This window comes from Dichotomopilus funicola (assembly GCF_033296635.1).
Source record: "Dichotomopilus funicola strain CBS 141.50 unplaced genomic scaffold C8A04scaffold_5, whole genome shotgun sequence".
Lineage (NCBI taxonomy): Eukaryota > Fungi > Ascomycota > Sordariomycetes > Sordariales > Chaetomiaceae > Dichotomopilus > Dichotomopilus funicola.
The window spans coordinates 553,779-578,639 of NW_026944026.1; the positions used below are offsets into that span (position 1 = coordinate 553,779).

General features: G+C 54.9%; 7 protein-coding genes across 7 annotated transcripts; 3 read left to right on the forward strand and 4 right to left on the reverse strand.

The window, feature by feature from the left end:
• Positions 1-2,331: 2,331 nt before the first annotated feature.
• On the forward strand, positions 2,332-4,911 carry C8A04DRAFT_34567 (uncharacterized protein; the record flags this gene model as incomplete). The annotated part of the gene is made up of 3 exons (XM_062782870.1): positions 2,332-2,357; positions 2,451-4,574; positions 4,692-4,911. The coding sequence occupies 3 exons, from the start codon at positions 2,332-2,334 to the stop codon at positions 4,909-4,911; spliced, it is 2,370 nt and encodes a 789-aa protein (XP_062640389.1).
• Positions 4,912-6,116: 1,205 nt separating this feature from the next.
• Positions 6,117-10,957, reverse strand: C8A04DRAFT_25214 (uncharacterized protein; the record flags this gene model as incomplete). Its single annotated transcript, XM_062779478.1, has 5 exons — positions 6,117-6,267; positions 6,379-7,698; positions 8,892-10,318; positions 10,369-10,603; positions 10,659-10,957. The coding sequence occupies 5 exons, from the start codon at positions 10,955-10,957 to the stop codon at positions 6,117-6,119; spliced, it is 3,432 nt and encodes a 1,143-aa protein (XP_062640390.1).
• Positions 10,958-12,085: 1,128 nt separating this feature from the next.
• Positions 12,086-13,546, forward strand: C8A04DRAFT_34568 (uncharacterized protein; the record flags this gene model as incomplete). Its single annotated transcript, XM_062782871.1, has 2 exons — positions 12,086-13,301; positions 13,359-13,546. 2 exons carry the CDS (start codon positions 12,086-12,088, stop codon positions 13,544-13,546), a joined length of 1,404 nt encoding a protein of 467 aa, XP_062640391.1.
• A 702-nt stretch (positions 13,547-14,248) lies between these two features.
• C8A04DRAFT_25216 (uncharacterized protein) lies at positions 14,249-15,469 on the reverse strand (the record flags this gene model as incomplete). Its single annotated transcript, XM_062779479.1, has 2 exons — positions 14,249-14,307; positions 14,437-15,469. 2 exons carry the CDS (start codon positions 15,467-15,469, stop codon positions 14,249-14,251), a joined length of 1,092 nt encoding a protein of 363 aa, XP_062640392.1.
• A 2,814-nt stretch (positions 15,470-18,283) lies between these two features.
• C8A04DRAFT_9435 (histidine phosphatase superfamily) lies at positions 18,284-19,610 on the reverse strand (the record flags this gene model as incomplete). The annotated part of the gene is made up of 3 exons (XM_062785480.1): positions 18,284-18,425; positions 18,508-19,376; positions 19,578-19,610. 3 exons carry the CDS (start codon positions 19,608-19,610, stop codon positions 18,284-18,286), a joined length of 1,044 nt encoding a protein of 347 aa, XP_062640393.1.
• A 993-nt stretch (positions 19,611-20,603) lies between these two features.
• Positions 20,604-22,538, reverse strand: C8A04DRAFT_34570 (uncharacterized protein; the record flags this gene model as incomplete). Its single annotated transcript, XM_062782872.1, has 1 exon — positions 20,604-22,538. The coding sequence occupies one exon, from the start codon at positions 22,536-22,538 to the stop codon at positions 20,604-20,606; it is 1,935 nt and encodes a 644-aa protein (XP_062640394.1).
• A 1,048-nt stretch (positions 22,539-23,586) lies between these two features.
• C8A04DRAFT_25219 (uncharacterized protein) lies at positions 23,587-24,612 on the forward strand (the record flags this gene model as incomplete). Its single annotated transcript, XM_062779480.1, has 1 exon — positions 23,587-24,612. The coding sequence occupies one exon, from the start codon at positions 23,587-23,589 to the stop codon at positions 24,610-24,612; it is 1,026 nt and encodes a 341-aa protein (XP_062640395.1).
• Between the last annotated feature and the right edge of the window lie 249 nt (positions 24,613-24,861).

Here is a 24,861-nt window from a genome sequence, read left to right on the forward strand (position 1 = left end):
CAGAAGAGAAGTTTCCGTTTTTGGGCGTCTCTGCTGAGGATGGCGAGTCTGTGTGTGGGTTGCTTCGGGTTGTCCGTCTTCTTTGGTCTGGTTCCCGCATCTCTAGATATGCAAGGTCCATTGAGAGAAATTGCGAACCGAGATATTTATGCCGAGAGCTTGGACTCTCTGCGTCTGAGGATGGAGAGCTGAACAAGCTCGGTCAGCACATGGCGAGGAAGCGCCAATTTGCCCGTTGTTACATTGACGCAGGAACCTCCGAGCTGCGACAGGTCCCATCGATCGAGAACGCAGCAACAGCCCCGGATTTTCCCACGCAGAACTGGGCCAAGTCCACCGACGGCAGACGATGGCTTGCTTTCAATCTTGTTTCCTGCAACGCGAATTGGTTCCTGAGGTGACTTCCCCCCCAGAGGTGCAGACGGGAGACATGAGCGGTGTCACTTCTCGACCCACTCCGACCCGTTTCTTGTTTGCTGGCGTCTGCAGGAACTGGTTGGTGTGTCATGCAAGTTGCCCTGGGTGCAGCCAGACGATTTGGCCGGTTCGTTCGCCGGGGGGTTGAAGCATGAGTGTGTGCATACCGAAATCGGAAAAAGCGACGACTGAAGCGAGGAAACTGGAACAAAATCCTTCCAGAAAACAACGCAGGTTGAGGGCAAAGAAAGTTATGAACGGAATCGATATCCTCGATTGACGAGAAAGGAAAGAGCTTTGCCCCGCAAAAACGCTCCTATTGGCCAGAAAAGGAGACGTGGGATCTGGCCCACATGCCTTTTGCCTCGAACCTGCTTGCAGTTACCAAGGCCATTCACGACGTTGCAGCCTGCTTCGGCGCTGAAGCTTCCTCCACCGAAACCGTCTGCCGATTGGGGTTGCTGCCTTCTCGGGCCTGTGCTCACCATGGGTTTCTTGACTCGTAACGCCCCCGGGCCATCTGGGTCACGAGAAGCAATTGAGGCCTTGGCTGCAGTTTTGTCCAAGACATGCGGTCTTATGGCGAACCTCGTTCCTGTGAATCCCGGATAGCGGGAAATTATTCGAGGCGAAACCCGGCTTCTGTCCACATCACCGCCTGTTGTTGGATTTCAACACATGCATTTCCCAGGGATTAATGCAACAGTCGAGCCCTGCAGGTGCAAGTGGCCTTTTGGACCAATCCCAGCGGCCATTGTCTCGAGGGCAACCCCAGACGGCACGATTTGGCGGCCTTCACGCTCCTGGAAGCTCTTTGTTCATGGTTCGGCGAATAATCTCAGCTTTCTGTCTCCCTTTGGTTGTCTCCCTACGAATTGTTACCTCCTTCTGAGCGAGACCTCCCGTCTAGCCCCTGACAGGCAGCTCGTCCGTCCCCCGCCAAGCTGAGCACCGAACAGCCCTGTGGTCCCGTCCATCAAACCCCCACTTGCCCTCACACAGCAGGCGGGACAAACCAGCCACCATCCGTTGCCGACGGGACTGTCTGCTGTAAGCTCGTTTAGCCGCCTCCCTTTCACCACTCAAGGGAAGCGCACGCAACGACGCAAATCAAGCAGCACGTCTCGTGCGGCAACTAGGTTGTCTTGCTTGCCGCCCGGGATCTGAGGGGGCCACACCTTCCGTCGTCAGCTCTAGGTGGATGTCGCACATTGCTGCACACAACACATGAAGGAACAGCAAGACATCCAGGCTTTTACTCCTCACGAAGTCGGCGTTTGATACGCATTGCGAGACACAGTACACCCGACCCCGAGAAAGATACGCATAGGCGCACAAGACCACCTAACCGGCTCGCCAAGCGCTTCCACTTCTCCCCAGCTGCCGTCCCACGAACGTTTTCAGCCCCCAAGCAATCGACAGGAAACATTCCGCCTCTCCCCCTGGCTTGCATGCACCATTCACATCATTGCAGCTCAATAACGCTTCTCGATGCACGACACTTGCTTGACGGTTGCTTTGTTGACTTTATTTTGACCTGTCGTTTGTTGAGGTTCGTTATCGACTCCGCTCTCGCTTCCATGTCGGGCCCCGCCGCGAGAAAATGCCGTTCACTGACTCCGTCTCCCACCTAGATTTATGTCCGCTTCGTTTTTTAACCCCATTTTCGACCATTGAGCTGAGCGATGAACGTATGACCCGAATCGAACGAAACCCGCAAACCAATCTAGAGCTTTGGTGATCTGACGGCGTCCTTTGGTCCCTCGTCAACTTGTTCGATCGGCAATTCCCCGCTGGAGACTTGGACTGCCGTGCCGTCGCTGTCTATATCTGTGCCGGCCCCTTTCCCGCCCGTGTGCATTGTCTCGTGTGAGGTAACCCGGGATACGTGTCCGAAACAAAACCAATACTGCTATGGTCGTAGATCCGCCCAGTTCTAGGTTCGCGCATTTTTGATCCGTCCTTAGCCTTGGGACGACCGGAGATTATGCTACTTGGAGTTCTCCCTAGCTAACGATCGGTGCTTCATGTAGCTTCGGTGACTCCAACGCCCAGCCCCCGACGCCCACCCGCACACCGAGATCGACCGTTTTCCCGAGTCCGGTTTTGGAAACACCCAAGCAGGACCAAAGGCGCTTGGACGAGTCGAGTGGGTGGACTCCCCGTTTTGCTGAGGAGTATTCGGTCTTCAACTCGACGCCGGGAAATCTCAGAGGTTCTCGGACCCCTTTCTTCGACTTTGGTTCTTCGACTCCATACGTCGGTGACGGGGCCCAGAACCGGGGGTTGTCCACGGAAGAGATCGGTCTCGGCGCCTCGGCCCATGTGAACGAGCTCACCCCGAAGCCACTCCCCGCCGTTGAGCCCTCTAAAATACTGCGTTCCACCTCGATTCCGTTGACGAGCCCGATCTTCGATCCGAGCGACGCCGTGAGCCATATTCCGGGATCCGCGGAACGGTTGGCGAAGAAGGCGCGGCGAGGCACCGTTGTCGCAGAAACACCAGGGCAAACAGCAACGCCTCCCCCCTCTGCCCGCAAGGGTGAGCGTAAGCTTGCACCCAAGCTTGATTCCGCCGCGATGCAAAATGAGCAGGAGTACAGCCAGCAAGGGCACTTCATGGGGTCGGGGCAGGATCAGACCATGGGCGGTTTTGTGACGACGCAGGGGGATATGTTTTCCTATCCATTGTCAGCTCCGGCTACTGCGGCGCCATATGGAAGTCAGAGGTCGTTCTGGGATGCGGATCCGAACCTTGCTAGTATGGATATTGATTTCAGCGCCCACAGCGCGGGTGTATTCCAACCTCCAACACCACTTCAGGGATCTGGTCCGGAAGATTGGGCAAGGGCGAGCCAAATATTGCAAAGCCAAGGCGGGCTGGTCGGGCATGGGGATGCGTCGGTTGACGGGCACGCCGCCGTTTCGCTTGGTTCTCAGCCGGACATGTCGATGTTGGTGACCTCGTCGGCCGACCATACCATGTTTGCGGGCAGCTACCCCACGCCGGTCGATGATCCGTTTGGTATGACAGACGTGGGGGGTGCGGTCAACCCGGGTCTGCTGTTCAGTCGGCCCCAGTCCGCCAACATGGACACTGCCTCGTTTTCGCAGCCTTTGGCGGTTTCCGACCAAAACCTCACGACGGCGCCCGTCAGCGGCCAGATGACGGGTCGGGTACCATCTACGAAGATAGCGGGGCGGGCCGAGCTGCGTCGTTCGTCGAGCGCGAAGGATGCGACTCCGAGGAAACCTGCTTTGGCGAGTTCTCCGATCAAAGAGGCCGGTCGCCCCGGGCTGTCTCGCAGTTTCAGCGAGAATAAGGGGAAGAAGACGGGGGGAGCTCGGCCATCACTGCCTACTCTCGCGCCTCGGCCGCGGGCGCAGTTGGTGAGCAACGCTGGTGTCAATGCAAACAAGCCAATTGTGTCTCAACCTAACCGGCCAAATGGGAGGTCGTCACCTGTGAAGAGCATGCACCACCACCATCGTTTGTCGAGCCTAACTTCCATTCCGGAAGCGGCCTCGAGCCCGGAGATGCGGACACAGGCTACCTTTATGATTGATGCGAACGGCCGCGCGCGGGTCGAAACCACGGTGGTCGTGGTGGATGAACCAGCGCGGAGTCCTTCGAAACGGCACAGCTCATACTCGATGAAAAGTCGACAGCAGTGGAATTCGTCAGACGATGAAGATTCCTCGTCCTCAGACGACGAACCCATCATCATCCCCAGCCGCAATGCGTCATTCGCGCTCCCGGACCCTCGGAAACCGACAACGATCCACCCCTTCCACAACTCCCAACGGAGCGTCAGTGAACACAGCACGACGTCATACGCGAGTTTCCGAGGCGGGGGATCCCAGGACGCCGGCGACAGCGACGGAGAGACGGTGGTGAACGAGGCGACGCCGACGCGCAAAGCTTCTGGCGACGCGCTTAGCGAACTGCGGAAGCTGCGCGAGGCACGGCAGAAACAGGCCAGTGCGAACCCGAAACGGTATATTTCCTCGAGTCACTACCCGGGGCATCCGTCTACGTCGCCGACTACGCTGAGTGAATCGAGTTTGCCCACGCCGACGGCGGAGACGAGGGTGCGTGGGGTAAGGTGTGTTTGTAACCGGACTGAGGCCGGCCGGAATGATTTGGTGATTCAATGGTGGGTTTTTTTTCTTCTTCTATCTGGCGTGTCGTAAGACGTGGCTTACTCCTACCCTTCCCCCGTCCCACCTCCCTTACCATACATACATACTAAAGACTAACCCCCCACCTCCAGCGAATCCTGCGAAATGTACGTCCACGGCCAATGTGTCAGCATCACGCAACGGACCATCCCGTCGATCTACATCTGTGCCTTTTGCTCCAATACCCCCAACATGCGAGGGGGTGTGAGACATCGCGAGAACGGACGTACAGCGAGCGCGGGCGGAGGCGGACACCCGCCTGGTTCACGCAGTTCACCGTTAGCGCATAAGACTTTGAAGTCTCTTCGGTAAGACGCTCAAGGCTCGCCGGTGAGGGACGGTACCGTACATACTGTGTAGTTTGGGTATTGAATATGGGATACAGCGGCGGGCGGATTGTTCTCTCGGCTGGGCGGGGGCTGGCTACCGGCGTGGCGTGGCGTGGCAATGATTGATTATTATGAGAAACATGCGATTTTATGTACATGGAAGGGATAGAGGAAGGGGTCGGTCGTCGTCGTCGTCTTTTATCTTGGCGCGGAAGAAGGGGTGGGCGAGGTTGTTGGTGTAGCTTTTTTGGATCAGAAAGGAGAAAGGCTAGACACACCGGGCAGGCAAGGCAAGGCAAGGCAGTTTGGCTGATAACAATAACAATAACTAACCGGCAACGGATTTTGGAGGAATTAAGCAAGCAAGCAATCAAGCAAGAAGTCGAGCAAGGCTGGAATGCACAATGATACTCAGGAACCGAGCAGGATGTGATGTGTACTGTACATACATACATGTGTGAATGATGAAGTATGGGTGTGAACAACATAGTTGTCTACCTGAATGCCGAGGGGGAGATATGATTTGTCTTGCCTTCGATACGCTGATGTTCTAATGTTTACTAGACTTTGTGACCTAATACGCTACTGCCATCCGGTGTCTGCCGTAAAGAGAAGGTCTGGTCAGAATGAAAGGCATGGAGAAAAACTTAAACTTAAGGGGGTACTGGATGGATAGGTGTCAATCACCACTTACATCTTTAAATCGATTGATGGCTATTCTATCCGTGTGAAATACTTGCAGTAGCTTGTCTTGCCCTTGCCTGGTCTCCTTCCCTTCCCTGCCTTGCCTTGCTTTGCCTTCCTAGCCTCGATGCAACATATACAGCCACATATCGGATCGTACCTCAGGTACCATACCTACGCTAGTTTTGGGTATTGTGGGCTGGAGAGGGAGTGTTGTGGTCGCGTATTGAGGGACGGAATGTTGGTGGCGCACGAACAAGAATATGGAGACGGGTGGGTGGGTTGATGAATCGCCGGGGAGATGCAAGGAGATAGGAGTAGAGCTAGGTCAGGAGTTGCATGTTGAGTTTAAGCAGGCGGTATATCCTCTCCAGTCATACAAACTAAGGATCTACCATACCGTCCCATTATGCATATATCCGTCACATTACTGTGACCATCCACCGAATAACCCCCAACTACGTACCTCATGCGGCTACATGGAAGCCCATGGTTATATCGCCATTAAACACCATTATCCTCGGTCGCACCACAACTTTCCCCAAACTCAGACCAAGACCCAAACATAAATAAATCCAGCTTCTGCAGCTCCCCATCGTCCTCTCTCTCCCGGGCCACCCTATTAAGCGCGCCGTCGTCAAACGCGATGCCGTACCTGTGTCTGTTAGTTACTATTCCGTTGACCAATACAATACAAGACCAAAACATGAGTAATCTCAGTGAGTGAGGGTATGTGTAAGCAGAATAACGGATCAGATCAACATACCACAACAACAACCCCAGCACCCTCGCCTTTTCCACCCGTCTGCGAAACACCGGGTCTGCGAGCTCAGGGATTTCAGCCGTGAGTGCTTCCCAGAAGGTGGCCCGCAGCGCGTTGGCATTGGGGAGGTATTCGAATTTTTTGGTCGTTTTTGTTTTTGTTTTTGTTTTTGTTGTTTTGGGGTTCGGTCTCGTTCCGGTGGCACTGGCGTTTCTATCGTTTTCCTCTTGACCGTCTTCGCTCTCGTCTGCGTCTTCGTCCCTATCGCCGGCCTCAACCTCCTCCTCAACCTCCACAACCCGCCCCAAAACCTCCTCAATCCCATATAACCCCACCCCAAAAGGCAACCACTCCCCTTCCGCCCAGTCCACCAGCCCTGTAAGCCTTACCCCCGGGCCTTGGTCCCTGTCACCATCACCCCCATCACTCTCATCCCCCCCAACATCAACCAACACATTCCCCCCACCAATAAAATCCCCATGTGTCAAAACCCACGGCAAACCCTCCTCAATCTCTTCTAGACCCCCCTCAAGATCTCCTTCAATCCCCTCAACCCCCTCAATCCCCCCAAGCCCCCTCCTCACATTCCCATTCCCATTAACAACATCCCCCTCCAAAAACCCCCTCACAACCCCCTTAAACCGTTCCGGTAACCCCCTCTCCAACCGACGAAGTTGGCGTCGAACAGTCCAGCCAACAGCCCGCTTGACGACGGGCAGATGAGGTGAGGATGGGGGCAGGGAGGCGCGGAAGGCGGGGGCGAAGTAGGATTTTGCGAGGGCTTTTAGGAGAGGGTGGAGGTTAGGTAGTTCGGGATCGAGATTGGGGGGTTTGGGGAGTGTGGGATGGAGTGGGAGGGGGTTGATGGTGGTGTAGAGAGAGGAGAGGGGGGTGCCGGGGAGGAGGGTGTGGGTGTATGCTATCAGGGTGGTAGGGTTCCCTGTGTAAAGATTCTCCTGGGTGCTGGAGGGGAGGACGGTTATTGACGTTCCTGGCCCGTTTGCTGTTGTTGTTTCCTGTCCTTGTGCTTCTTCTTCTTCTTCTTCTTCTTCTGCTCCTGCTGCTGCTGCTGCTGCTGCTGTCCTCGTCTCTGTTTCCATCCCCGCTGCCTCCTCACTCCCCCCTGCTGTAACCACCCCCACATACCTCGTAACCGGTACCAACTCCCCCCAAATCGTCCTCGCAGCCTTGGTAATATCCAAGTCAATCTTGTGCCGAGGGGGTCGGAACTGGAGGATGAATGCTTCCCCTCTGGTACTCCCACTCCCACTGCCACTGCCACGTTCTTCTTCATCTACCCCACCACCCTCACGAGTAACAGTTCTGTCATGAACAACAAACGTCAATGAACACCGCCCCTGCTGCCCTATCTCACGGATCACCGCATTGGGATATCGTTTCCGGGCATAACAGAGATATGCGGCTGCGTGTGCAGGTGTGAGAGGGGGTAGTGGACAGGGGATTTCTAGGCTGGTGATGGATGACGCTGTGGTTGCAACTGATGGTGGTGGTGTTGCTGGTAGTTCTTGTCCATCTTTTGGATGTCCTTCTTTTAAATTCGCGTGGTCCAGAGTTGGGAGCGGTAGGTCTGGTATTGGTTCTGTTGCTGCTCTCGGCTGAGCCGGGAGGGGGGATGGGGGGGACATGCTGTAGTATGGTATTGAGAACATGGGAACGGGCGACAACAATACTGGCGAGGATAGATCATACAAGGTGGGTGGTGCGATAAATGTAATAATAAATAATGAAGAAGAAGAAGAACCTAAAAAAAGAAAACAGAAGAAATACCGCAGACCGACCGATGTTTAAAAAAACCCCAAAACCAATGCGCCCGCCAAAGGAATAGCGTTATGTAAGTGTCCCTCATCCCCAACCTTACGCAGACGTCCACATACATGCGCGCGGACGTGACGAGACATCCACACCTGCACCAGCGCACATGGCTATTCCTACACATGCAGCAGTCGTGGGGGGCATCACCACTCGTAGGCCGTGCTGTAAGCCACACGCCGAGTCGTGCATGAACCACTCAAGCACTTGAAAGCATGCGTCGAAACCCCCTGCCATGCAGCTTATGTGGGATCTTGCATTGAGGAATCATGGAGAAATCCAGGATATGTCCAAAAAGGAAAATCGGTTTGTCAGTGCTTCGATAATGGTCTGTGAAACTCGATGGGGGACCACTCGGATACAGAACCGGGTTAACACTGCCGTGGCTGGGAACCGACATCTGGACATCTTGACCCGCATGCATAGGTGCTTGGGTACACAAAACTTTCTCGAAGCAATCTGTGTTACTCCCGAGCTTCTTCAGTCAATCTAGGCGAATAATAGCCCTATCACGAACACTACTCCAAAATCTTGGAAGAGCCTAACCGAAAAAAGAAAAATAAGACCAAAAAAAGTATAACCAACAACCATCCAACCAACCCATCCTAGAGTAAAAGAGCGATTACCCAATCTCGCTCCAGGCAACAAACATACCCTTCTTCTCAGCATATTACCCAGACACTCACTCTCTCACCCCCCTCCTCGTCCTAATCCACTCCACCACCTGCTCCAATCTCAGCATCTTCATCACACGGTTGACAATCCCGCCCAGAAACCCCACAAACACAGCCCGAAAGATGGTCTTGATCCAGCCAACCTCCCACTTAGGCCGAACGAACGGGACATCTCGGCCAGCGTGGGACGACGGTGTAACTGTTTCGCCCGTCTTTTGTGCCGTCTGAACTGACCTCCTGCGGAGGTTTTTTGTTGTTGCCGTGGACGGGCGTCCATCTTCGTCCCGGCCGGGGTCTTCAGTTTCCGACCCAGAGGATTCACCGGTAGCAGCGCGCTGAGTGCCCGGCCCCTCAGCTTGAGTCCCTTCTTCGTCACTGCTAGAAGGCTTAGAGACCACAACTTCGGCGTAGCTCGGCTTGTCAGCTGAGAAGTCTACATCGGTATCGGTTGTGATGATTGCGGGCTGAGGCGCTGCCTCCTTTCTCTCCGGTGCTCTCTCGCTGTGTCCAAAGTCTTCAACCTCTGTGGGCTGCGGTGCTGCTACCTCGGCTTGACTTCTCTTGGGTGCCACGGAAGACCCGAATTTATTCTTGTCAAGGTCGTAGGGCTGCACATCCGGGTTATTATCTTCCTCGGCGTCGGCGTCGGCCGGTTTCGAGTTTCCGGACGTACCTCCAGCCGGACCACCCTCTCCACCTGTCCTTGGAGACATCGGCGGTGTCGTAATCCTCTGACCCTTGGGCCTAACCGTTCTAGGGCTTATACCCTCACGGAGCGCGACCCCTTCATCCTCGTCACTAGCTGAGAGAGTCAAGCGTCGGGGCTTGGGCTTTTGCCCCAATGGGTTCGTGAAAACCACCGCCGGCCGAGGGCTGGTCTGCTCTTCCAGCTCTTCTTCATCTTGCTCCTCGTTCTCTGAGATGGAATGAAGCGAGCTCGTTGTTTTATGGGACCCGAGGGATCCCCTGGGAGATTTTCTCGACGACCGGCGCGAAGAAGGTCCCGACTTTGGTCCAGGGGGTGACAACGAGAAGTCGCCTGTGATAACCTCTGTGCCTCGCCGTGACGGGTTGACGACCGGACTCTGGCGCCCCGCATCGAACGACACATCGTCGATCGGGAGCCCGGTACTCAGGTGTCGGACCGCATCGATAATCTCTTCCCGATCTGATGGAAACCGCTCAAGTGTCGGGTCATCAAAGTCGACCTTTTGGGCCTCGGCGTATCCCTGTGGCGCCACGTCCAGGCTCTCCTCTTCAGGACTCTCCTCCTCTTCCTCCTCTTCGTCAGATTGGTACATTCCAACTCGCTCGTGCGCGAAAAGCGGTGATTTGTCGGCGATGTACTCGTCATGGCCACGGTGGAACTCGTAGTCTCGCGGCTGCATCTCAGCAAGGGGGCGCTCGCCTGGGGGCGGGTCGAGAATGAAAATGGTGCCCTGCTATCTTTAGTTTGTTGTCTACCACCGAACCAAGAGAGGGAGCCTACCTGCTGCCTGTCCTTGTTCAGCGTTTTCGCTGGAGGTTCCTCTTCTACTGCTTTTTCCGCACCCTTGGTATTGTCTTGTACTTGCTCGCGCTTCGGTACCCCTTCGTGGAGAAGCTCGGCGGAGTCTGCTACCTCGGCCGCGACCCGAGCTTCTATGGAGGTGCCAGTCCCGGACCGGTCACCTGGAGGCTCAAGATGTTTGGGAGTTGCCTTCTGATTCACGCCGTCAAATGTCCTGAAAGAGATTAGCACATCTTGCACCAATGCGGAGTATATGTGAAGATACGCACTCTTTTAGGACTCCCACCTCTAGGACATGGTTTGTATTTCCAGAATCGTCCGTCACTGTCGGTTCATCTTCCTTGAGCACCCACCAGTCTCCGGTTCCAATGCGGAACTTGTACTGAATCGTTGAGCCGGGCTCGCCGCAGACCTCTTTCTTGAAGTTGTACTCCCCGTCGTCGCGGGGGATGTGCTCCATCTGGTGCGGAATCCAGGGGGGGTCGGAAAATGTACCAGCGATATATACTGGCGGTTCAGTGCCGGGCTTGTAGTAGTTTATCACCACGGGGACCTGTGTCGATGTCATGTTGGGCGGGTAACGGCTGGGAGGAATATTGGTGTCAAATCCGAGTCTGTATTATAGCTTCATGTCCAAAACGCTCGACTTCCGAAGATGGCGCTTGTTGCAATACCGGGGCGGCTTTTACGGAACGAAAGTATATACTAGGGAGCTGTGAGACTCCAAGAGTAATTAGCCTAGTGAAGTGAGCCGAACCGGTATGCGCCGCCTGTCTCTGTTTCAGGTACCATCACGCCATGAAGGCCTTCAATGGAGCTTGGGCGTTGACAGAGCGGCGGGGTAGCGTCACACAAGAGTTAAGAGGATGCCGTAGAGAGCTAGTAGATTCCAAGACTTACCCGAATCGAGGGATAGGTATATGTACAGTTAACCTTTCGGGACATCAGAAGCATCCCGTCAGATACTCAATCGGCCATCTAAAGCGCCTTTACATCACCGGAAAGGGATAATGTTGCAGACAGGGACATAAATTAACTTGCTTGATATCATTGCCGGGTGGGAGCGGCACAGGGTTAGACTTTCCCCTCTCGTAAATCATGGACCAATGCTGAGCTTTGACACATTTTTTGGCACTAACACGCCACTGACGGCACCACTTTTGGCTCTTTTCTTGTAGGCACACCTCCTAGCCGTGGCGAGGCAGGGACGACTGTCGTCGACGTCACAAATCTCTTTGTTCTTATCAGCAATCTAAGATGATAGGAGACACACCCCTCACTCAAGAGAGCATTTTTCCACGAGAGTAAGACATGATTCTACCAAAATTATGAATCGTAGCTCTGTTCTTACATCCACAATAATTTCCCCCTTTTCCTGCTCACCTGCTCTTTATCATTTTCTGTACCGGCCGTGTTAGCCGTTGAGTGCGTTCAACAGGTCATGACCGGAACGAGAAGGTGGAGACGGCCGGGGCCCCATGGGCAACGAGCGGATCCCCGCATTAGCGTCATGGATCGCCGTGAGAGCGCTGGAGCGGTCTGAGCCGGCAAAATAATTCTGCCCATGTCCACCGCCTAAAAGCGGCAGGACCCTGGCAGCCTGGTGTCAGGTCGACATTTGGAGCAAGTGGATTCGCTCCTTTCTGCCTTTTAGGTTGCAACCCAATCCTCGAACCACGAACACGTCAATCCAACCATGGCCAGCCTACCCCCTGACACCATCCAAGTGAAACGGAAACGTGGCAGCGATGACGACGGCATCGACTTTCTCCGATTTGAGGAGACCAAACGATCGCGTTCCGACGATGGCGGCGGTTGGGTGTACCAGCGCAAGCAGATCGCGGCGAACCGACAGCGCCACGCCACCGAATCGTCGAACCCCACCGCCGAAGTTCCCGTAATCCAGCCGACAAAAGATGGCGAGGAGGGCCGGCCTATCAAGCGCCCGCAGAAACCAGCTCGAGGCCATGCGAGGAATAACACCACGTTGCAAGGGGCTGCGAAGGACACCGCGAAAGCGACGGCGCCTAGAAGCACGCCAGGCACCAGGCCAGCAACACCTGTGCCCGCACCCGCTTCACCCGCGCCTGCAAGTCATCTGGCAACTACCGAGCGCACACGTCGCTTCCACCTGGCACGATCCAACTCGCCGCAGCCGCCCGCAGGCGTGTCCAAACGGCGCGCCCTGCCCGCGGTGTTCATCGAGCGGGGCGCGAAGAAACAGCGCGAGACGCTCAAGTCCATCATCCAGCAGGAACGCAATGCCACCCCAGCCGGGTCCCCCTCCCCGCCAGAACCTGCATCCAGCCCCGAAGCAGACAACAGCCGTAACAACAAAAACCCAATCGTCGCACGTGAGCCAAGCCCAATCAAGTATAAACGGCCCGGCAACCGAGCGTGCACCCGGGCGTCCGACGAAAAGCCCACACTGCCCCCCTCGATGCGCAGCAGAAGTGAGAGTACCGACATGAACGCCCTGGCTCTCGTGATGGATAGCTGGACGATCGACGAGATCACCAAGAACCTCAATAGGATGGACGTGCGGAGCACCACCTCCAAATCAAGCCCGGCGCGATCGCGGTTCAAGCCTAAGGCGCCTAAGCTGCGCTATTTCGAGCGCCACCCGGAGTCTGTTAGGGGGAGGAAGGTGGAGCAGTCGAACCCACCGGGGGCTGCGGCTATGGATGTGGATACGGCGATGAGCACGGGTATGGCTGATACCACAGACGAGGAAGACTACGTGGTGGAGACATACGAGCGTGTTCCTGCAGAACGGCTACGGAACCAGGCGGTGCCGGCTCACCGCGTGGGGTTGTTGGTGTTTGATACGGAGCCGGATAAGGCCGAGTTCTTTTATGGAAACGAGAGCGATAGCGAAGACGAGTTCCCTGAAGATGACGAGGATGAGAATGGTAAGATTTGTTTAAGAGTTAAAGTTGGATTATTCAAGTGGCTAACGAGCGTTCTAGCGGAGAACTACTACGCCGCAGACTACCCCGATGAGGACCTGGACTGGGACGATGAGTTTGGGCAGAATCCTTACCAATTCACAAACCAGAACGATTCGGACAAGGAAGAGTACGACGAGCTGGATTATGACGACGACGATGTTTGGAACGGCAGCCGTCCACCCGGTATAGGTTTCAGGGCGGGTTGAGAATGGAGACTGAAGGTCGCACAACATGTTTAAACGGTCGTGGAGGTTATAGAAGTTTATTTAATAATACAGGTGACCTGGTGTCGCTGTTTTTTTCACAAACTCTGTACAGACAAGTATCTGAACCTTGGGTTAGAAAGCGGTCGATTCCGGAACCGTCCGTTACAAATACAATTTCAATACACACTATTCAAATCATGCAAACCGCCCACCCAAACGACAGTTAGCCTCCCAGTAGCTCTCACATGAATCCCAATGAAGTAAACCGAAATCACTAAACTCCTACCATCCTTCCAATTCATACCCGCCCTGGTTGATATACCACTGGAGTTTAAACAACGGAGGCTAAAGCTCATCATGGAATACAACAACAGAGTGCTGACTCGAGGAAAGGCAGCCAGCCTGGCGATCGTGGCCGCGATCCAGTGGCTGCCGTCCGAGTTCGAGAGCCCAACGCCCACCATCAGACGAACTTTACATGGTCCCCAAGAAATATAACCCAGCCCAAAAGAGCGAAGAGGGAAAAAGGGAAGTAGGTATGAACTCCAGACGACCCGTCGTCCCAAAAACGGCACCAACGTAAAGCGTAATGACCGCACAAAGCAAAACGTGAACGTGGAAGATCGTAAGGCACCTGTGCTTAACGAGCGATGTTAAAAAATCATCAAAACAAAACATTCGTGACCTGGAACGCCGGACATGCTACGAGCGCATCGAGCATACAGCTAGCCACTCTTCTCTCTGTCGACGCCGTTTTTCCGCTGGGGTTATGTGTGTTAGCAATTTTCTTTTAGATCCCAATACCGCGATCGTAACTAGGGAATAAGGGAAGTAGCCCAGGAAAATGGACCCTTTTTAACAAGAAAATGGGAAAAATGAAAAAAACTCACCAGCATCCCGCGCAACAACCCGATGCTCAGCCCTTACCCACTCATTCCTCTCATCCACCAACTCCTCCGGGAACCGCTCCAGCAGCGAAATCCGCGCCTTGCGACACTTGACCCCGCGTGTGCGGTACGCCACACCCTTGTACACCTTGTACACCTCCTTCCCCTCTTCTTCTTCCCCTCCCTCTCCCTCTTCACGATCGTCCTCTTCGTCTGATCCACTACCACCCCTAACCTCACACCCCCCCAAATCCACCTCCCTCTCCCCCCCCTCAACCAAAACCAACTCCCCCGTTGAATCACCGCCTGTGGAAATAACATCCGGAACCCTCCCATTAGCCCGGTAATAAGCACATTCCAACCCCCCCACACTGCGTGCGATATCAGGCCAGCGGGCCATGTACGCTTGGCGGACGCGTTCCCACGGCAGGTCGAGGTCGATGCGGTGGTAGACGACAAAGGCTTCTTGCTCGAAGGTGTAGGGTTTGTTGTTGCGTTTTTGTTTGGGGGGTTGGGTGTCTTTTTCTTTTGAGGGTTTGGGGTGGTTGGGTTGGGGCTGGCCTTTGGGTGATGAGGAGGTCTGGGTCTGGTGGTGGCTGGGGGTTGTTGGGGTTCGAGTTGAGGTTGGGGTTTGGGGAGTTAGGTGTTGCTGGTATGACGAGGGTGAAGGAGGTGGAGAGTGGATGTGAGTTGTTGTTGTTGTTGTTGTCGTTATTTTGAGAGAGGGTGTTTGGAACGGGGAATTTGTCAGTGCTGGCGCTGGACCCGAGACTCGATTTCGCGTGTCCATGAACACCGGAATAGACTCCCTCACGGGCGAGGCCGGCGGAGTGGTGATCATGGCGTGGTCCATGGGATAGTAGTCTTGCACGTGAGGATCAGAAGTACCATCTGACGGTATCGTCCGACGCAGGCGCACTTGGTGCTTGGAATTGCGTCGCTGACGGCCTCTCTCACGGTCTTGGCCGGGCCGTTCATAGCGGAATTGGATCGAGCCGGGGTGGTGAATCGGAGCGAGGTGTGGCTGGCTGTTCATGTTGAAATGGGTCGTACCAACGCAGCTGGCGGACGCTCTCCGTGGTCCAGTGCACGAGGGAGGCAACATGAAATTCGGGGGCTGGCCAGGAACGGATCGTGGCCGAGGAGGGATGGTTGACCAGTTGGGATGTGAGGCCGTAGGAGAAACAAAGGATGGTGCCACGGGAGACGGAAGTGGTGACGGGGGCATCATTGGGTAACTGGTTGACTGAATTGGCGGAAGTGGAAAGCTCCTGAGGAGGTCGGCGATGGGCGGAAGCCGTTCGCCATGGTAGCTACCCGAGGAGCCCCCATACCTAAGGCCCTGTGGGTAATGAGGTTTCTGCGTCTCTCTCATTGGAACGTTTGGTAAGCTGTAGGAGATCATTGTCAAGGTGGAAGGAGTCGAGCAAGGTAAGGTAAGAGAAAATGGATCCAGTAGTAGATGGAAGAGGCGACGGGGGTCGTATCGTAGATTTAAAAGTGGCACGGCCACGAAGGACCCGGACTTATCAGAGGCAATGCTACATATACAAAGTGACCTTCGGGACGCCCGTCAGCACTTGAGCGTATCAACGCATAAACAACTTCACAAGCGGCGTTGGGACTCCTGCATGGAAGGAGTCTGGACCACAGGCTATCGCCGTGGTGATCATCTCCACTTCTCTCATAGCGTGCAGTAGCGCCATCGGCAACCCAGGACTGTGTAGTTCCAACCTCCTTCCAAGGCGTTGAGTCGTTGACCTACCGGCCTATTTGTCGGCTCGGGCGAGAGGGTGATGGAAAGGTAGGGAACCCAGGACTTTCTTTCCTCTTGGAGGACAATAGATGGGCCCATTTGGGGGGTAGCCAAGCGCCCTGAGAGGTCCCGGAGAGACATCGTGCTGAGTGTACTGTCCCTCGGGGAGCTTAAACGTCTACACCAAATGTAGATAGGCGATGGCGAAGGGGGTGAAGAAAGACTTGAGATCCCTGTTCACCTGGACGCGCCAAACGGCTTTCGATGGCCGTACAGTGGCGATTAGAGATCGGCATGCGGCTTAGACGGATGGCTGGACACCTGGACTTCCTCACAAGCTGAGCAGACCCTGCCGCGCATGGATGTGCGAGGGGTTGCATCCAAGATCTCGGCCTTGGCAGAATGGTCGCCCGGTGTGATAGTGGTGATGGTCGATGACGGGATCGGCTGGCCCGGAGAGAGGGGGGTGGTCCAGCGGGTTCGTATTTCTTCTTCAAGAGCGTAGGCGGGGCTGGTTGGAAGCATTGAGGGGAACACGCAACGGTTTTTCGGTTGGCGCAATGCTGCATGACCATACGTCAAGTGCGCTTGTACCTTCTGGGAGCGGTACCCACGGTCTGACGTCTGCCCTAGAGCAACTATCACGTCGAGTCGTCGACCATGTCGACCACGATGCCGGTGTTACCGAATAACTCGTCGAATCGTGAGCCACACCCAAGAGAATCAATCATCCAGACTTCCAATGCCCAGTTGTCCTGCCCTCGCAGGCTGCGCGGCATCCGGCTGCAGACCCGCGGTAATGGTGGTCTCCCCGCAGCGATAGAGCTCGAAACTCGAGCCGCGCAGCGTTGCACCCTGCGCATTGCCCGCATACCGAGATGCAGTCGTGACTAAAACAATAACCACTTCCTAAGTATTTGAGGCATTCGACTTCTTACCTCTAAATCCAGGGGGAAAAACCCATGACAACACATTGGCCCGAGATTCAACTCTTGATCGCGGCGGGAGACATGCGCCGGCGATAGAATGGTCCGGGGAAGAAACTGAAAACCGTTAGGACAAAATACGGGGAAGTCGCTGGAGTCGTCCTAGCTACGATACAGTAGCTCGAGAATAAGTGGGTGTGGAGATTGTATCAGGAGCCCCAGACCGGTCTGGGGCGTCGTTCCCTTTTCCACAATTTCTAGACGTTCCCCTCTCATGGTCGAGGGACGGAATCGGATAAGCAGGAGGATGCAAGACTCATAACCCAAGACCGAGGACTTGTTGTTTTGCCGTCTCTGGTGGGAAGAATCGCAAGGAAGAGTCGTCAAGGGAAGCGATAGTGTGGAGGGGTACAAGCCGTGATTGGTTAGGTGGTGCGGGCCCAGATCGGTGGGTCGCAAAGGCTATTCCATTTACAGATTAGCGCAATTGGCAAGGGGTTGCGACATGTCTCTGGCCTGATCTGGAAGCCGCGCGATCTGCCAGCCCGATGTCTTTTGCATGAGCAAAACGAATCAGACATCACTCGTCCCATTGAAACAGGATAGATAATATGGATCGCCTGCACCGAACCTGACTCGGAAAAGCTAGTGTAAATGTATCTTGTTATCCATCCCTGACAGCGGACAGCTTCAACTCCGACGGAAGGCATGCTCAAGGTTTTCCCCGATCCCCTCTGAAACCTGGGTGGTTCCTTCCCGTCTCTGGTCTGGCCAGAGCGCCCAGGCTTGCCACATTTGGTGAAAAGGGAAAGTGCTAGTTATCTCCGGCAGGACCAGCTTGACCATAGGGCAAAACTCGGAATGAGATGAATTCTTCGCTGCTTTCACCCAGTCCCGTCTTGAAACTGCAGGTACCTACCTACCTCTAACTTACTCTGTAGATACTAGCCGCCCTACGACCTGGCTCGCTAACCGGATCGTATCTCTATCTCAACTCTCGAAGATATTCTCCGCTCAGGCAGATGCAGTGAAATTCTCCGGGCCGGGAATAATGTTACGATAAGTGGCTGGGGCTAACCACGCGCGCTAGATATCGCAATTACTGCGTTGAGATCCCACCAACGAACGCATCGTCCAGACTCCAGGTCAACCCTAGCTTGTCTGAGAGCTAAAGCTTCCCTCTCGTTGCCTCCTCTCGACTCCTCTCACTCTTGTCCCTGTCTTGGGAAACACTGCCCGGGGCTACCGTGCTCCCCAACATGCTCTGCCCTGTCTCCGGACTCTTGAAAGACTCGTCGCCAAGGAATCGCCTGAATCGACTTGTTAGCGTCATTTGATCATATGAGGGGAGGCTCTACACTACGCTGTGTAGACAAGGGCCGGGCTCCTTACCATCCCCGCTCCTCACCCAGAGAAAGATGCTTGCAGTCGCTGTTCAGTAAACAGATCCAGCCTCCCGATACTCCCCGGCCTCCTCTCCAGTTGTTCACGTTGGCGTCCTTGCTGCCATGATTGGTCTTAGACACAGCGGTCGGCCTCCCGGAAGCAACAACGTCCGATCTCTGGCCCCCCAAATCTCCCCGGCGCCGGTATTCACTCAAGCCGCACGTAAAGCACTGGAAGTCGTCGGTCTCAATACTCTCAGGCATCTCCCCGGTCAGCACGCGACCAAGAGCGATGATCACGGCCGCATGTGAACACAACAAGACCGTCCGCACCCCGTCCCTGTCACACTGCGCAACCACCGCTTCCATCGCCGCCGCCACCCGGTCGTGCAACTCGTCGATGCCCTCCCCCTTGCGGTTTGGCGTGACCATCGGCTCGTAATCTGACTCGATCAGGTCTGGAAAGAGCGGGTCCAGTATTGCGATGCTCGCCGGGGCTGGGTGTTCGAAATCGGCACTGCCGTACCACTCACCGAGACCGGTCTCACCCCGGATTTTCAGCAGGGGTGGCGATCTCCCGCCGGTGCCGGGTTCTTCCGCCGCTTGCGGCTGCGTCTGCTGCGTCCGCGGCGTCCGGCGTTGTCTCCGGCGCTGCGCCTCGCGCACGAACGGCTCGATCGTCTGCAGACAGCGGTAATACATGCTGGAGTACACCCGCTCAACGGGGGGATCGAGAGTGAGCAGCTTGGCGGCGAGCTCATTGGCCTGGTCGACGCCGTGCGCCGTCAGGGTTGGGTCGGCGGCGAGGCCGGTGGGTGACTTGAGAAACGATGTGTAGCTGCCGTTGGACGGGTCAACAAGCCAGTTGGATCGGAACTATCAAGAGCCGTGTTTAGTCTCGCCATTTCGCGATTTCGCCATGTTGGTTGGGAGTTGAATTGAACCCGATAGGTTGAGAGAGAGGAGGAATCAAGCAGAAAAGGGATGCGAGATGTTCTCCCGGCCTTCCATGATGCTGTCTCACGATCTCTTTCCACGATCGGAAACAAATGACATGCGATTTTGATTCAAACTTACCCCATGGCGAGTGACATATATCGTTTCCAGCATGGCTTAGCTGCGGCACGGCCTATTCTGTCTGTCTCAAATCTCAACCCCTGTCTTCGATGTTAAAGGGAAGGTTTCCGATCTGATCGATTGGCCGGGGCTGGTCGATGTCGTTTGTTTCCCTTGCTTGATGTAACGTAGGAGTTTTCTCGGAATTTAGGTAATGGTGGTGTGGTTCAACGATGACGCCGGAATTGAAGCCGATGGTGGGTGTTTCTCTATGTATATGTCGTATTGTGTTTTGATTCAGATGAAATCAACCCTGATCAGGAATGAAGGGGTTCCAAGTCAAGGGAGGATGGCGTCCGAAAAGAGAAAACCTCGGCGAAAAGGGTAAGAACAAGACAGAGGACACGGGGTACTCAACCCGGTGACATGGAAAGTGGAAACCCGTCTTAAAACCGGCCTCCCTTCTTGAAAAGCAAGGTGTAGGAGTGAATGTTGATGCTTGTGTAAGTGTGTGTATTGCAGATGGTTGCAGGAACCCGAACTCGGCCCGGCAGCAAACAGCGGGGAGCCGAGGTCCACTGGAGGAGGCACGAGGGGATTTGACATGTGTAACCCTAACCCTGTTTTATTGACCCCCTTGCTCATGTGTTGTTTACCCTTGACCCTTTACCCCCTAATACCCCTTACCCCTTTTGTTTATTATTGTTGTTTGCGTTGTTTCAACATTTGCTTTGGAGGCGGGAACGGCCGTCGCTAGATTGTGTAGGTTTTTGAGATTTGTCATGAATGAGGCTTTGGGGTGTTTAAGAGACCGAAATGAGAGTGTTTCCTATCGGGATGAGGCTGACCACGCCAACGATGTTGTAAATTGTGAATTGTTTGTGTAGAAGGAGGGTTTGAAGTAATCCATCTATTGATATATTTGTCCGGGTGCCGTTAAACCATCGCTCAAATTTCTCTCCACAGCATACACCACCTCTATCCATCTCTACATCAAGCCCCTTAATCTGATCGGAAACATTGCCCATCTCAACCCCATTCGCAACCTCACCGTTGCCTCAACTCCCGCTCATGCCTCAGCCAAAAATTCCGACACGCCCGATGCCCCCAAAACTCAACCCACCACTCCCCAAAACTATCCTCCACATCAAAATCCACCTTGGCCACCCGCTCATCCCGCTTCAAGCCACACACCACACACGCCTTAGGCGCCGTAGGCACATTCTTCGCTGTACTCACCGCCAGACCCACCGCTACGTCGGGAACACGCAGGTTAGGCCCAGAAGATGAAGTCGTAGTATTAGTATTCGCGGCATTCACGCCCGCTACAACAGTCCTCAACCGACCGACCTGCTTCTTCCACACCCCCGCCACCTCCGCAGCCTCCCGTTCATCATGCGCCGCATGCGCTTTATCCACGCTCGCCAACTTCATCCCTCTTTGACCGCCCCCCGCACTCGGAACCGCCGCGATCGACATGCCCTGCGCGAGAAACTTGTCCCGCAGCCAGCGCTGTCTCCGACCGGCAATGAGACGGGCTGCGACGGTGGCTAGGGCGAGGTAGCCGCGCAGGAAGGTGAGGGTGGCTGGGGCAGCGAGGACGCGCTGGTAGGCGGGGGAGGAGGCGGGGAGGGTGAGGAGGGGTTTAAGGAGGGTGGTGGAGGCTAGGTCGAGGAGGGTGGGGAAGAGGGAGAGGAGGATGGCGGGTGGGGGGATGTTGGTTGGTGGGGGGCCGGGGTTGGTGTTGGTGTCATTGTCATTGTCGCTGTCGTTGTCGGGGGATGGGGGGAGTGTGGGTTCGAGTGAAGGGGGTGGTTTGGCGGAGGGAGGGGGGTTCTTGGTTGTGGGCTGGTCGTCGGTGGTGGACCAGTCTTGCCATTCCCATTCGGGAACGGTGGTTGTGCTTGGTTTCTTTGATATTGGCTTGGAGGTATGTTTAGGGTTTTTTATCTTGTTTATTTTGGGTGCTGTTTCCACGGGTTTGGTATCTGAAAAATCGTCGAACGTTGCCCAATCATCGCCAAAGCTGTCAGTTTTGGTCTCCGGCGGTGGTGGCGCCGGCGTCTGGACGGTACCCGGGGCCGTCTTCATCGCTTCCAGAGGTTGCACGTGGAACGTTTTTGGGAGCTCTGGCTTCTGAGCCGTAAGAGAGCCAAATGGGGGCCTGGGGGCTTCCGAGTAAGCCTTTGAGCCTGCTGGTAAAGCTGCATTCGACAAACTAATACCAGAAGGATGTATCTGAGTTGGCGTTGGGGCTGGTGTGAAATCCGAGTCGAGAGAGAGCAGGTCGAGGGCAGATTTCGGCGGGGCGGCTGGTGGGTTCATAGCGACTGGCGTGTCCGTCTCAAACTCGCCAAAGTCATCGTCCTCATCGAGATCATTTTCCGCCTCGAAATCCGCATCGAACAGCACGTTCGGGTCTGGGTTGTGCACCTGTTTCCGCAGCGACTCCACACTAGCACCTCTTTCCTTCGACGTCTGCTGCTGCTGCTGTTGCTGTGGTGGTCCCTGGGAAGATGACCCCAGATCCAGGTCCAGAAAGTTGTTGGTCACTATCTCGACGGTTGGCATCCTCACGATGGGCGCCCTGGATAAGGTAGAGGCATTGGAAGTGGTGGAAGGTTGTTGTGGGGGCCCATTGCTCGGGGCGACCTCAAAATCTCCCCAGCCATCGTCGTCGTCGTCGTTCCCCTGTGCCTGCGCAGCGGGTGGGTTCTGGGATGTTGAAAAGGAACTTGTTTGGTTCTGCAGACCGCCGAACCCCCCGGTTGATGAAGTGAGCCATGTCTGAGGTTGAGTAATGGGCGGCGGCGACTGAAAGGAGCTAAAAGTTGGTTGCTGAAGGGGCGGCCATTGGCTATGTTGGGTTTGTCGCCCTTGTTCGGTTCCCAACTGTTGCGATTGCTGCGATTGTTGCGTTTGCTGCTTGGGCGCAGCGGAATCCGCGGCGTCATTGAACACGGCAAACAAATCGGCCGACATAATTAGTCATTTGCGGCCCCTTTGGCACCATTCATTTGCAGTAAGGGGCTCCAATCCGGACCGTGAAATACCAACAGTTTTGACTTCTTCTGTTGTTCCTCCGTTGCGTTGACGAGGCAGGCCTTGGGCGACAGGTGTGCAGGGGTTAAACAATAGTGGGGCACCTGTGTTGTTGAGGGTTAGGGTTATGCATGTATGACCCCCGCGCTCCAAACATGCCGGCCACCGGTGTTTCCACACAACACAACATAACTCAGAAACATCAAGCTCTTGTCTGAGCTAATACTGAGGTAACAGTCGGGCCCTTTTGTAATTGGGGGGAGAAAAACGCAAGTCTACAAGCCAGCTTCACCGCCAAACAAAATGAGCGGCTCCCCAAGTGGAAACCATTTGGAAATGGCTGACAAAGTAAAATCCCGTTAACTAACCGAACTGTTTACAAAATAAGCAGTTCAAAGTTTCTAATCTAGAAAAAAGGCTTTAATAACTACCTAGATAAGCATGTCATGATTTTTGGTTTAAGCACCCCAGGCCTCTGTAGGCTGGCACTTCTCCTCTATAATAGGTATGACTAAGAACAATAACAATGATCACAAATCAAAGAATTCCCAGTTTACTTACATTTATTCAAGGGGTAAGTTTGCTGTTATATAATAGGTACTGTTTCTCAGGTCAACTTTCTGTCTCAAGTGCAGTAAATAAGAGAACGAGAGAGAGTTAAAAGGTTTGAATGCACGTACGCCTCACTATACTATGTCATAATAATGAAACGAAACGAAATGTTCCAACTTCTACAATGAGTACATGCATCCCAAACAAACCTAACGCTCGAACCTTACACAGCAAGACAAGCTCCTTGAATCATTCGAAAAAAAACTCAGGGTATAAAAGGAGAGTTTTCTGATCCTAGTGTGGTTTCCCAACCATAAAATTCTTGCATCCAACACGTTTCGCCAAACCACTGAATTTATCAACCCAACCCTCCCAAGCCCCGATCACAACTTCAACTCTGCAGTTTAGCACACCCCTCGGCGAAACCTACGAAAGAATGGCGGAAATTCCCAACTCTTGGGCACCGCCCGCAACTGCACCCGGCAGTGGTGCCAGAAGCGCCCGAACTAAGCGCACAGAGCATTCGTCTTCGCACAACAGCGAGGCAGGCGAGTTCCAAGTCTCAAATGTCCGGTTCCGCGCCGCGGCGCCTCCTGCCTTTCCATCGCCCATCCAGACGGCCTGGAACCACCCCGCCTGCCAGCTTATTCGCACAGCCTTCGGCCCGAAGCTCGAGCGTGGTGTCACCGAAATAGTCTTGCGCAGCAACATCAAACTCAAGTATCCGGAAGACCCTGCCCAGATTGTATTCCGCTATGTCGAAGGCGAGGAAGAGTCGACGGGGCAGCCCACGGTTGTTGTGATAGCGAGGTGGGATGAGGCGTGTGGCCCCGAGTGGGAGCGCACCGTCATCGAGGCGAAGCGATTCATCGATGGGGCAAAGGTCGCCGCCACGGGCAAACTCGATCATCTGGATATCGGGGTCGAGCTGATCGCGCCAGAGTTGACGCGCACGAAATTCGTCTCCTACATCCCGGAGACAGAGTCGACAAAAGCACTCGCTACCGACTGGGAGGCCATTCGGGCCAAGGTCAGCCGGATCCTGGGCGCATACCCGGCCACAAAGGGGAAGGTGACGAGCATCGCCTTGTTCAAGCTAGGGTTCTCGGATGAAGACCGAGATAAAAACCATTTGACGATATATATCTCGGTCAGCTACGATTCGCCAGAGGCCAGGTGGTCCCCGGCCATCCAAGAGATCCAGCAACACCTCGACAGTTACCCGTACGGGTTGACGGCGCATATCGAGCATAATGACCTCAACTCCCCCTACGAAAGCTTCGACTTGTTACTGAAGCCGTTGACTGACGAAAGGCTTAAGTGTAAACAAGGCCTCGAATTCCACACGACTCGGGAGTACAAGACCAGGGTAGAGCTGGGCGAGGACATCAGCCCTGCGACATATCTCACGGCAGACAGCGGGGAGAAGTTCATGCCCAGGATCGGCACCTTGGGCTGTTAGGTGGAGATCAAGATGAAGGGTTGCTCAGAGTGGACAAAGTTCGCCCTCACGAATTACTACGTTGTACGCTCGGCGCTCGAAGGCTTCCAGGTCGGAGAGCAAAATGGCTGCACTTTCACGCTCCCCCCGTCGATGGCTCCGATCTTTGGAAAGCCGACCACTGCGGCATCGGGCCGAAGGCGGCAAGGCTTTGTTCGCAGCCCGTATAGATGGAACACCCAAGCCGTTCGATGCACTGGTTCTCCGTCC